This window comes from Haemaphysalis longicornis, unplaced genomic scaffold, assembly GCF_048455015.1.
Source record: "Haemaphysalis longicornis isolate Haplotype H1 unplaced genomic scaffold, Haemaphysalis longicornis Haplotype H1 scaffold_1, whole genome shotgun sequence".
NCBI lineage: Eukaryota > Metazoa > Arthropoda > Arachnida > Ixodida > Ixodidae > Haemaphysalis > Haemaphysalis longicornis.
In genome coordinates this window covers 141,262,447-141,275,586 of record NW_027526203.1, presented here as the reverse complement: position 1 = coordinate 141,275,586, position 13,140 = coordinate 141,262,447, and the positions used below count along the sequence as shown (strand labels likewise).

At 45.4% G+C, this 13,140-nt stretch overlaps 1 protein-coding gene across 1 annotated transcript in view; it reads right to left on the bottom strand.

Moving 5' to 3' along the window:
• Nucleotides 1-1,272: 1,272 nt before the first annotated feature.
• Nucleotides 1,273-13,140, bottom strand: part of LOC144154925 (uncharacterized) — a 53,121-nt gene continuing 41,253 nt past the window's right edge. The window contains exons 3-5 of the mRNA XM_077686043.1: nucleotides 2,511-2,537; nucleotides 2,275-2,357; nucleotides 1,273-1,292 (exon numbers count right to left, since the gene is read on the bottom strand). Coding sequence (XP_077542169.1) covers nucleotides 1,273-1,292; nucleotides 2,275-2,357; nucleotides 2,511-2,537 — 130 coding nt within the window. The remainder of the gene's footprint in view (nucleotides 1,293-2,274; nucleotides 2,358-2,510; nucleotides 2,538-13,140) is intronic.

Below are 13,140 nucleotides of genomic sequence, written 5' to 3'. Positions count from 1 at the left end.
CTGTTGCGGTTGGTAAATTTGCACTCACAACATTGTAATCTACCGATATAGAAAAACTTGCTTTTAGACTTTATTGCCCCTTTAAGATGTACGATACCATAGCGTTACAAATCGAGGCCAAGGGAGTATTTGCGATTTCTACTTTCCAACCACTGAACGTCAGCGAGTAAGACTAGCCTCAACAGTTTTTAATCGCGGTGGCAAAGGAAAGGCAGACGCCATTTACGCTTGTGTGGCTGAAGACGGTTGCGGCTGCTTGGTGTTGGTCACCTTGAGCGACAAGGAGACGGTGTCAGTGTTTCAAAAGTGCTTATTCCCTAATGCCATGGCTGGACTCAACGTATTGGGTTTTATTACCATAGAGAGAACAGAATAGTTAGAGATAGCGGGAGTAGAAGGCCATGCACAAAACGGAAACAGAAGAAAAGGGCATGCAATGTCCAGTATATTAAAATCTCTGAAAAGAACTGTAGGCTAATTTGTGAACTTATCTCTAACTAGATAGGGGAGGAACCGAGGCAGGCATAGACGGAACAGGAATGATCGGTCTAAGGTGAGTGGCAGTAACAGGTTACAAAACCTGACGAGATTGGTATTTTGCATGAGCACTCACTTCAGTTTCAGGCCAGCGTATATAAAAATAAGGGAAGCAGAGTAAACATTCTTTACGGCGATTAGGATGCCGCCTCCATGTCGATTCCTACGGCCACATCGGTATGGCGTTAAATTGATGCTTCCCGTAAATTTTTCGCTTATCGGTTGTCCTTGTGTATCCACGAACCATAGCTGCTCAGATGTCTTCAATAGAGCCGCCCAATGCGTCTTGTTTTGGAACAATACTGTGAACGTTAAGAAATGCGATGTTTAGGTTTATAGAAGATAAGGTCCACTGGCGACCCGGTTGCGGTAAGAAATATACCGTGGCGTGTAACTTAACGTCTTCTGCAAAGCGTTCTGCTGCACTAGTTGAAGAGAAAAACATGCATTGATTTGGACTTTCTTTCCATGACTGGGACTTAAGCAGTATCATTAAAGTATTGACTTTCCGCCCTTTTCTAGTCTCTCTTTCCCGTTTGCTGCTATTTTCATAACGTGGCTGTCAAATGCGTTTATTGCTAGAAAAAGCTTAGCCAGCCAGTATTTAAGATTGCGCTACTTCGCCCAAGCACGAAATGCAGCTCAAACCGAGCAAGTAAAAAATGTTTTGAACCAATGTCCCAGTTTTTTATGGGTACACAGCAGGGAACTTCGGCATAGGCGTTTCGTGGCTGCCTAATCGATGTACTTGTGGTCTGCGTTCAAAAAGCAACCCATGTTCAGTGTTTTTAAAGTAAAAGTTTAAATAAGCGGTAGAAGTTAAAAAGGGGTTTCAACGGGGACCTTTCCAATTATGAAAAACAGCAAAATTGACGTTCGAGAAAAATTTCCAAATTATAGTTAGGTCCTCCAATATTTTTCTGGATCTACTCGCACACTGGGCGCCTCCTAACCATATGGCTGCACATAGGGCGTCGGGTAACTTCTCCCAAATTTCCTCCCCAGGTATGGATTAGGAAACAAGGTCAGTACATTGCGGTTGGAATGGAATTTTATAACAATACAGTACGCACAGTTAACTGATGCAATATTGTCTACACCTACGCGGCTACGCACGCCGTCCCGCTTAGCTTCGCGTCTGAGCATTTTTTGGGGATCCTGTGGTGAATAATAAGGCCCCGCGTCTATATTACGCACGCAGCCAAAAAACTTGCCCCTTTAGCAGCAAGGTGGTTAGTTTGCTATTGGGCGCTTTCCCCCCTAAGGGGATGTTCGTCAATATTGGCATCAGGCCTCCACGTGTAACTAGATGCTCACTGTCTCTTCAGGTGCCTATTACATCCGGTTCTGTAAGCTTGTGGAACAACCACAGTGTTCTCGGCTTCCACATTGTCGCCGCTTCACCGGAATTTTCCCTGGCGCCTGTGCCACAATCGCCCGTTACTGAATGGCTGACACTTTTGCTTTCATGGAATGAATGGCTCAGTTATTTCACTGGCAAATTTACTGCACCTGCTAAAGAGGCCATCACTCATCAAGGCGGACCAACTATAAAATGTAATACCAAAATTCAGGAGTACCATATATGTGCACGTGTTACTGGTGAGACACTTTCGGTTCAATACGGACAATTTAGTAAGGCATGCACGATTTCATCTTAACTAGCACGACCTTGGTAATTGTTTTCGCGGCACCTTATTCCCATAAGCATTTTAGAACACAAAACTATTCTCTTGCCTTTTGTATCGTTTAGAACTGTGGTGTTAACTTCGGTAAATTCTTCCACGTGCCGGAATACTTCATACTTCAACAGGAAGCGCCTGAAAATGTTTGGAATGTTAAAAGAAGTCAAACATAAAATAGTTAAAAAAAGGAATTCTATACAAAGCTCCAGAAAAACAGACTGGGCACGTCTGGCCAAACCATTGTACATAGGGAATAGGTACAACTTCAGGAATTTTTGTTATACATACCCGAGTTTTCTCGCTGGATGGTCTTCTCTGGGGCCAAAAAGAAAAGAACGAATATTAAAATATACCAAGAACCTTAATTCACTGTCAACTGTTAAAACGAACACCAAGGTCGGAATACAGTTATCCTAAGCATTCTGCTTAGGATATGAGTGTGTGGTCTTCAAAAGTATTGCGTAACAAAAGCTCTAAAGGCAATGCAAGACTTCCTGAGACTGAGAAATCTGAATAAAATTTAGTTTTTATTGATAGATCCCACCAGCCGAGCTTTACTTGGGGCCAAAAACAAAGGATTGGGCGTTTTCATGAAAAGAAATGTTTACCAATGCGGGCAGCTCACTGTGTTACCTCGGTCTTAGTTTTTCTCAGCGCGAAAATAACTTCATAAATGGCGCGCGATATCACCATGCTATGCCTCCACAGCGTCTGGAAAGGCAATATACCTGAGTGCAACCGACGGTACGCTAGCAGGCAGTTTCCGGCATTGCTTCGGGTCACTGGTTGCTGCTGTTGTGGCGAACGCGTGCTTTGCGATCTCCTTGGTTGAACTCGGTTGACCTCGCCCTTATGATAGGGCGAATTTGTTGGTGGCCAAAATCGGGGTGGTACTGGTTGTAACCCTTCATACGGGTCAGCTAACAACAGACATTTTTGATGACCATGCCGTCTCCATGGGTTCTGCCTGCTTCTTTGGGCTTCGATGAGTTCAGAGAGTGGATTAAGCAAACCGATTTGAGGTTGTTAAATGGCGGGAGTAAACGCCGATAGTCCTGGGGCTATCTTGTAGGCCTGAGGGTGAGAGCATCGAACTTGGAGTGTTTCTACGGTGGCAGTTGAACGTAGGGAGTACCATACTTTAGTCTGCTGTGTAGTGCTGTTCCCATAGTTCGATACGTTTCCTGTTCTTTAGGACGATGTTTGGGCACGCAGATACGGGCACGCAGGAGCAGGAGTAAGTTCGGTTATTGTTACGCTTTTTTTGGTCTCAAAGTATTCTGCAATGTAAGGACCACCAGGTGTTGACCCTCGGGGTGTAACTTTTATTTTGAAAAGGTAACAATATAAAGCGTGTTTTCTATTGCCCTCCGGGATCGTCCAGGAAGAGTTTACCACGTTGAAAATGTTTAATAATGAATATAGCTACAGTAGCCGTAGCCTCATCTGTGTGGGAGACTAAACACGTCTGGCATTCGGCGGTCACCTGTCGTTGAATGATCCGCCCTGCCGAGTGGACTGAGTGCTCCTAAAAATTTTATTGTTTCTTGACCTAACCTAGGTGATTATGGAGTTCACAAGAAAAAGTCTAGTGCTTCCTTTAGACTTCGTTAGTATAAAAGTCTCTGAAAGGATATTTGACTGTCTTTCCGGATTGAACTGGCCAACGAACAAAAAGAAACGCTACGCTGGCGTGGACAAGAAGATAATTAATACTGTTACGTCGCGTAAAAAGATTACACCGCTCTATTAGAGTTCCGAACTTCTTGTCACTAAATCCATCTAATTAACTTTGCAACGTTTCTCATCCGTTGCAGATCCTTCGCCTAACGTGTATGCCATAAACAACATTGTAATACAAACGGTTACATCCGTTTGACACGACGGCGTACATTGTTGACACGACGGCGTACATTGAGAAGATGGAAACCCTTTTAAAAGATAAAAGCACGTACGCTCGCATTGACAAGGACCCAACCCCTAAGGTCCAACAAGAGCTGCAGAAGCTGCTTGCCGACGTTTTCCATACAGTTGAGCCGAAGCATAAGAGTCTTTATTTCCGACTACTGTGCCACAATGGATATGCCCCGGCCTTGTACGGTCTGCCAAAAATCCACAAGCCTGGAGTTCCCATGCGTCCCATCGTCGACTTTACGCGTTCCCCACTTCACAAGCTGTCCGGCTACCTTCACCAGCTGCTTGCTCCGCTAGTCGGCACAGGCCCTACCCATGTCCGAAATTCGTCTGACTTCATTGAAAAGGTACGCCACATCAGTCTCGATGACTCTGACATTATGGTATCCTTCGACGTAATTTCCTTGTTCACGTGCGTACCGACTGACTTAGCTGTGAAGGTGTGCCAAGATGCTCTTAGCCAGGACCCTTCTCTACCGGAGAGGTGCCCAATTGAATTGCCCGACCTGGCCAGACTTTTAAAATTCTGCCTAGCGAACACTTATTTTACGTTTGAACAAGTGCACTACCGACAAGTTCACGGTACAGCGATGGGTGCGTCGGTGTCTGTAACGGCTGCGAACCTGACAATGGAGTCACTGGAACGCTGTGCACTGGCCTCCTTTGTTCCGGCCCCTAAAATTTTCCTTCGTTATGTAGATGACTGTTTTTGTATAATTCGTAGAGACGTGCTATCCCAGTTTACAACGCACCTCAACTGCATGAATGCGGCCATACAGTTTACTGTTGAAGAAGAGATCAATGGACAACTGCCGTTTTTAGACGTGCTCGTCAAACGCTCCGGACCCGACCTCGAATTTGACGTGTACCGGAAGAGCAGCCACACCGGTCGTTATCTCCACTTCAGATCCGTTCAACCCGCCTCACACAAGCGCTCTGTAGTGTCTTCGCTGATCCGACGCAGCCATACTGTTTGCACAAGGCCAGAAGACGTGGCGAACGACGTTAAGAGAGTTCATCAGGACCTGTCGGGCTGCGGCTACCCTGACGCCTTTGTTTCCTCCGTGGAAAGAAGGATGGCTCTGCAGACAACGCCCAGTGCCGCTAAAAAGAAGTGGGCTGCCATTCCTTATGTCCCTGGCACAAGCGAAGCATTGGCTCGTGTTCTGCGCAGCTATGATGTGCACGTGGCACACGTGCCATCGAAGAGGCTGCGACACACATTGACCCACGTAAAGGATAAGCTTCCTAAAGAAAGATATCCCGGAGTGATATATGAGGTCCCTTGTGGAAACTGCAACTCTGTGTACGTAGGCGAGACGGGCTGCTTTCAAAAGCGCCTAAAACAGCACTGCTATGATGTGAAGACGAAAAAAGTGGCGTCGAATGCCCTCGCCGAACATGCGGAGCTGTCGGGTCACGAGATAGACTGGGAAAATGCACGCATCATCACTACGGAGAAGAATTTGGCCGCAAGATTAAATTTAGAATCGCTAATAATACAGACAACGCCTAACACCCTCAATCGCAACATCGGAACCTTGCACCCAATGTATGCACGCTGCCTACGTCATGTTTTAAAGCCTACTTAAGGCCGTTTTTCTCTGCAATAAATTTCATTGTGAACAAGGCTCCCGTGCGGGAGCCGAAACGTCTTTTAAGTTTTTCTTTTTCTTTTTCGTTACTTGGTCGGTGCCCTCTTTCTCTCTCAAATGTACCCTCCCGACCAGACGGTTGTCCGTCAAACCCTTGACTCCATAAGGTAATTAGGCATTATTTTTCATTTCAATATATCTTGGACTAGCCATGTCGACTACATAACCGGAAAAGCGTTAAGAAAGCTCGGTCTTCTTCAACGTCGTTTGAAACTCGCGAACAGATATCAAACTTCACGCATATAATGCTGTAATTAGGCCAACCCTATCACATGCTTCAGTAGTATGGCACCCGCACACAACAGTCCTTACCGAAATGCTTGAATCTGTTCAAAACAAAGCCGTACGGTTTATCTTCTCGTGCTATTCATCCCTTAAGGAAAGTTTAAATATTTCCCCATTTGCCATGCGCAGAATTTTTTTTTTGCTTATCCTTCTTCCACAGGTTATACCACACTGATTCGCCCTTTCACCGAACTTTCATTCACCATGCTTCGTACACTTCCATGCGTATCGACCATGATGATAAGGTAGAACCGCTATTTTCTCGAACAAAGAAACACCACTTTTCCCCTGTTGCTTTGTCGATAAATGAGTGGAATTCACTCCCTGCTAGCATTGTCGCACACGTACACTCAGCATCATCCGCGTTACTTGCTTTTATTGAAACCGATAACCAATCTTAGTCATTGTAACCTTTTGCTTGTGTAAAAATGATAAGTGCTGCTTTCCCAATGTGTTTGCTCTGTGAATATTTGTTGCAGTCTTTCCTGTATATATTTTTTAAAGTCCGACTGATTATTTTGCTATACCCTGCATATTTGAAACAATCTTCCGTGTTCTTATGGCTGTATGTCACCCCCCCACACCTTATGTAATGCCCTGTTGGGCCCTTAAGGTAAATAAATAAATAAATAAATAAATAAATAAATAAAAAATAAATAAATAAATAAATAAATAAATAAATAAATAAATAAATAAACAAATAAATAAATCAAAGCAACTAAGAGCTAAAACTAAGGCCGCCAGATATTTCTATGCCCAGTGAAAATAAAAACGCGATAACTGTTTCAAGAAAATCTTGGAGCTCCGTCTTGCCAAGTAGCACTGTCGACCCCGTCAAAATAGCCAGCACTTAAAAAAAGGTTTTCAGAATGGACAAATTTGTAACTCTTCCTGAATCGCCAGAAACTGAACACAGCAACGTTCAAGTAATGCTCTTTTACCATACAATATATATCATAACATGCAAATGGTATCGTAGAATATGGTATTAGTACACTATGTTGTGCCCATCGCGTGCTCTCTGGTTTATGTGCTCGCCTTCACAGGAAAGGGTCCAAGACAACTTCATGCAAAACGCACCATCAAACCATGGTTGTTGCCTGCACTGAATGTGTTGTTTATTCGAAATCACTTTCCCGCGAAAAGGTTTATAACGGCCAAACGGGCCGGTGTATACACGACAAAATTCGTGAACACTACACGTACAGTCATGGACAATTGAAATACGAACTGCGGAACGCGCGGCCGTAGATTCCGGTGCCGTCACATAGTAGCGGCTATGGAAAAGACACGGACATGCGACATTGAGATGTCGGGAGCGAGGAGGCGTGTCCCACCACGATTTGTTGCCCTCTCCTCGCTTGCATGGTTGTCTTGTGTCCATGCCGTAAGAGCGCTGGAAGCACTGCAAGTACTACCGCGCGCCCCGCCGCCGCCGTGCTAAGAGCAATGCGGCGCATAATTGCTTGCAGCTGTAGCCAGTGCTTGCATGGGGAACGCGTGCACCCTCTCGGAAGGCATACTGTGGAGTTGATGACGCTCTATTAATAAAATCTAACGCACAGAAATTGAAAAAAAGCCTGCCGCCTAACTTCTAATGGCACTTTATTGTTTTGCGTTCGGGGTGCATGGGCTCGACAATTGAACAATGAGCTGGCCACCAAGAACACGCCTTTGTTTGACGCAGTCAGTGTGAGTCATTTCGTGGATTTGGTGCTTGTAGCAAACAATTACATACCAACAGAATTCGTTTCCAATGATACATATTAAGTGCGAGCATTGTGTGGGCTGGGATAATTACTGGCAGAATTCTGATATTCACAAAAAATTCTTAGGCAGCTCCCACCATTCTATGGGGAAGTTGCCCTTATGCAACACTGCTGGCTGCCTGATATTTTCCTCTTTCTCGCTGTTACCTCATTGCTTGTGGAACTCAGGAGGCAGCACTGAAAATGGCTTTGTCCGTGACCCAGGTGTTCATGGTTATTTGCTCAAGTTGCTGCACCACACATGCAAAGCTATGTCGGAAATGTGATCCCGTCACTTCTTTGGTCCCTCTCGGGAGACAACTTGCGATGAAAAGGCGCGTTCTCTAGGGGCCTCTCAGTCGCGCTATGGCCACGTTCCTTTCAGGTATGACACATTTAAGGCACGCACGGCGTGACCTTTTCCCCTTTCCGTCTGTTCATTACTGTTACAAACCACACCCACAGATTGCCCGATGAAGACACATTGTTAAATCTACTTTTGTGTACACGCGATCGAGTCGCTGAACCTATGCCCGTCAATGTAGCCGAAAATGTTCGCTGCTGGAAATGTTCTTCAGCAGAAATGTCCGGCTACATTATGGGAGGAGGTGCAAACGAAGTAGGCAGAAGAGAGCAGTTCTGGGAATATGAAGAATCAAAGGTTGGGACGTTCGTGGTTATTGTCACAGTCTAGTTCGGGCCTTCAGATAAGATTTCCCCGCTGGTCACGATAACTTCTCTTTCATTATTACTTTGGGACCTTCTGATTGGCTGTGCCGCACACACGAAGCGCGTTACTGAAGGAATAAACGGGATTGGCTTCCTGGTACCCGCGTGCGTCCTTTTCGTCGGCCCGTCGGTCGTCCAGCCACCGTATAACAGTTGCAGGCAGCGGCGGCGGTGGTATGGCCCGCACGTCGGCGGCCACCTCTGCGTCCGGTTTTGTGAGAGCACTGGTTTTGACAGCGCAGCTGTTGTAGAAGCCTTAAGTTTGGTGTTGCAGAAAAAAATACCAAAAAAATTTGTACGTTCGTGAGCATGTGCCTCGCCTTGACCGCCGAGCATCCCCGGCATTCCGCAGTGGCTTTGGTAAAAAAAACCTGCCAAAACCCCGAGAAGCGAGAAAATACCCAGCGCTTCTGAGCGGGTTACCTTGCAGCGACCACCTACTTACCGGCTCGAACAGTGGGTTTATCAAAAACAAAACAAAAAAACTCCAGCGCTGTCGGCAAGCGCGATTGCGCATGTAAAAAAACTGCGGCACTAATGCTAAAGTTGAAACGATACCCTGCTTGGCAGAGGTCCCCACGGCCACCGCATTCTCTAGAAGCAATTATGGATAATTGCAGACATGCCTACGTATGTGACAATCCTTCCAGAGACAACTTACAGGTCCGGCTACCGCTGCCTCAAGTCGATGACGAAGAGCTGGTGGAAGTCTACAATGCTGAGGATGACTTTGCATTCACCCCTCACCGCGAAGAAGACGACGACCTCTTCGATGCATATGAATGATTACTCGCACACAAAACTATGGTAATGAATAAACAACAATGCTGAACAGTAGGAATGTGCGAATAGTGAATTTGAGGTTCAAAGAGATTTCGAAAGAAACAGTGATTTGGTCGAATAATTTTGAATTGAATAGTTCGAATAGTACACATCAGAAATTACATTCGAAAATGAGCATGTGGTGTCCCGACCTAGAATTAGAACGCAAGTAGGCACAGAATTACTGAAACCATTCCCAGTCGAGTATTTATTCAAAAATTACATGCACGACTTTCCTTTACTGTAATTACAAGTGTTCGTGAAAAATGCTAGTTGCTCCACCTGCTCTGCGCGAAGCAGCTCCCGTCGGCTGACATTTTCTGCTATCGAGACCGTCCTCTCACTCCTCGCCTGCGTGGCAGGAATCGAAACTCACTTTCGGGCTACATTGACCAGAGCTGGATAACGCCGACTGCAGTGGTTCCTCCAACACTCCAGAGGGTTTTCAGACCTTCAGAGCACAGGGGCGCCCACTTGCCTGTCACAGCTCACGAAGTGATCTGCCGTATTTACTATATTTTAATTTACTAAAACAAATTGTAAGCAGACACTGAAAAGAGTAAATACAAAAGTGATGGGTCCAATTACTCTAGAATACAGTCAAATCTCGTTTGTTCCAACCACAGAATAACACATTTCTCAAATTTACGAATATTTTTAAAACTCCCAGCTAGGTTGCCTATATTTTCAATGTAGAAATATTCCAGAACTACGAATTTCAATATAGCGCATATTTCAGAATAGCGCATGTAATTTATGTTCTCCGTACACTCGAAGAACATCAGTATTACGAATTTCGGGTAAACGTAACAGGACCCCAACTCTCGCGTGAAACAGAAATCGCCGTTTTAAAGACCATAGTCTTTATTGGGCTACTTAAACCCAGACATTTTGGTCTGTCTGTATGCCTGTCTGTCTGTCTGTTCGTCTGTTTGTGACTCTATTCAGCCACCCAGCCAAAGGGAAATGAAGTCTGTGCAGTAGTCTTATATACTCACAACCAAACCTAAACGTCAAAGTCCGGCTTATATGTCCATACTTGTCAACATTGTTGAACAAGAACAAGACATTACGCAAATATAAGACAGAAAATTAATACACAAGGGATATTTACAGTCTTCTTTTATAAAGTTTCACCAGAACGTGAAACTTTCATAGATGCTTGATTTTCAAGAAATAAAATACTACATCCCCTGCACAAAAAAATCACACTGTCGCCACTACAGCTTCTGGCGGCATTTTAAGAAATCAAGCTGCAACAGTTACGAAAGGTTTCACTAGACAGGTTAACGTTCTGCCTGGAACGCGCGTGGATTAGGGCAACGGGGCTCTATAAACGTTGAAGTAGGGCGCCTTGATTCACGCGCGTCTACGCCGTACGACAGCGCTGGCATCGAGGCACCCGGCCTCGAGCAGTGAAACGCCTACATTTAAATTGACTTGAGCAAAACTTTCGCGTGTTTACCGTGGGAGGAGCGCCACGCAAGAGCAACAACATGAGAGGTGAGCGGGAAAGCGAAGGAATACATTTACTTTTCAAATGTCGACAAAGACTACCGTGTTTTGTCGACATTAGCAACGAAAGGAGGAGGTACGCGGCGAATTGTTTTGTGTACTCCCCGAGTGCAGTAGGTATCATCATCCCGATGTCGAGTGCCAACTGTTTGCACTACCACAAAGCTGTGGTTTAGTGTACAATAGCTTAGCAGGCCTAGCCGACTTTACCTCTTTTCTCTCTTATCCCGTTGCGTGCGGCCGGCAGGTAAGCTGCTCGTTCTTAATGCTATTCTCATGTGCAGCTAGGTATTTCTTTGTTGTAAGTCATCTCCCTGCCAAGTTCGTGCGAGATCTAAAGATGAATGCAGCCAGCAACGGAGTCAAGCAGAAGCGAAAGCAGTCATCGTCAATGACGATGACGACGCGAGCGAAGCCTATGGGTCACCGAACACCGAAGATGATAGTGTCGAAAATTTATGTTTTGGTACGTATGAACACCGTTCGCATTTTTATTGCTCATTGCATTACCCGATGAGGCATAGCGCAGAGTGGAAGATGTAACGACATCCCTAAGCGTCGTGCGTGCTGCATTCGCCAGGAGAAAATAAGTGATTTCTCCAAATAAAGCAGCTTTGAAGCGAATGCAACATTTTTATTCGAGTTTGCTCTTCTGTACTCGCGTCTTCTGACAAGGTACGTCACTTTTATTCCTAGGTTTCAGCACTGGCCTCTAACCACAAGTTTTTCATTGCAACGATATTTCAAAATAATGAACAATTTGCGGCAGTCGTGTGTGATTTTTTATATCGCGATTTGACTGTATTTATATTCAAGCTCTAGTAGTAGTCGTCAAAATAGAAAAGACACCCATTTCGCTGCAAAGTTTTTACGGCTACCTAGAAGCTCCGCAAAAAAAATGGCCCCGTATCTGCTCCTTTCGTTGCGAATATCGTCAAAAGACGATAGTCTTTGTAGACATTTGCAAATGAAATGCCCCCCTTTGCTTTCCCGCTCACCTCTCATGCTTTTCCGGTTCCGTCGCGCTCATCCCAAGGTAAACACACTAAAGGTTTGCTCAAGGTGATTTGAATTTACCGCGTTCCACTGCTAGACGCCGGGTTCCTCGATGTCAGCGCTGCAGTACGGCGGAGACGCGCGTGAATCGAGGCGGGCGACTTCAAGGTTTACAGAGCAGCGTTGCCGTGCTCCACGTGCGTTCCCAGCAGAACGTGGAACCTAGCTAGTGGAACCTTTCGTTGCTGTTGCCACGTGATTTCTCATATGCCGCCAGGAGGTGGCGCGGGCAACACCAGGCGGCGGTTTTCTGCAGTAGATGTAGAATGTCATTCGCTATAAAAAAACCATGCATCCATGAATTTTTTTATAAAGGAACACTGTAAATATCCCATGTGTATTAATTTTCGATCTTATATTTGCGTAATGTATTATTCATGTTCAACAAAGTTGACAAGTATGAACAGATAAACCGGGATTAGACGCTCACATTTGGCTGTGAGTATATAAGACTATCGCGCAGTATACATTTTTCTTTGGCCGGGGGGCTGAATCGAGTCACAGACAGACAGACGGACAGACAGACAGACAGACAGACAGACAGACAGACAGACAGACAGACAGACAGACAGACAGACAGACAGACAGACAGACAGACAGACAGACAGACAGACAGACAGACCAAAATTACTGGGTTTAAGTAGCTAGCCCAAGAAACACTATTGTCTTTAAAAGAGTATTGTAGCCACTACTATCCGCGGCAATAACCAACCAAAGCGCCAGTTACACGCCGCCATTTTGATCAGCGTTCCGCTAATTCCGTATGCAACTGGCAGTACAAGTGCACCGGCGTGGTGCCCCTATTTTCGCGCCTGTGTTTTTCCAGTGCCCACTTGAACGGAAAGTGTGATGGCGGCTAAGAGCTCGTCGAACTTCTAGGGAAGGCAACAACTTAGCACTGATGTTTTTGGAAATGTCCACGTTGGCGGGGTCGTGCGACAAGCCTGGGGAGGGCATCTCAGATGGCTTGACCGAAAAGCTTGGCTTTCAGCTGCATATTCGGGAGCGAGGAATAATTCGAAAATATGTAATAACTGCATTCGGATCGAAGTGAATAACAAATAGAGAGCGATTCGATCGAACATTCGAATTGTCTCAACAACTGAAAGAACGAGAGCTAGAGCTCAAGCATATGCAGCTGCATACCATGAACGCAAATAGAGTTTAGACATGCGCGGTACATGAAACCACGTT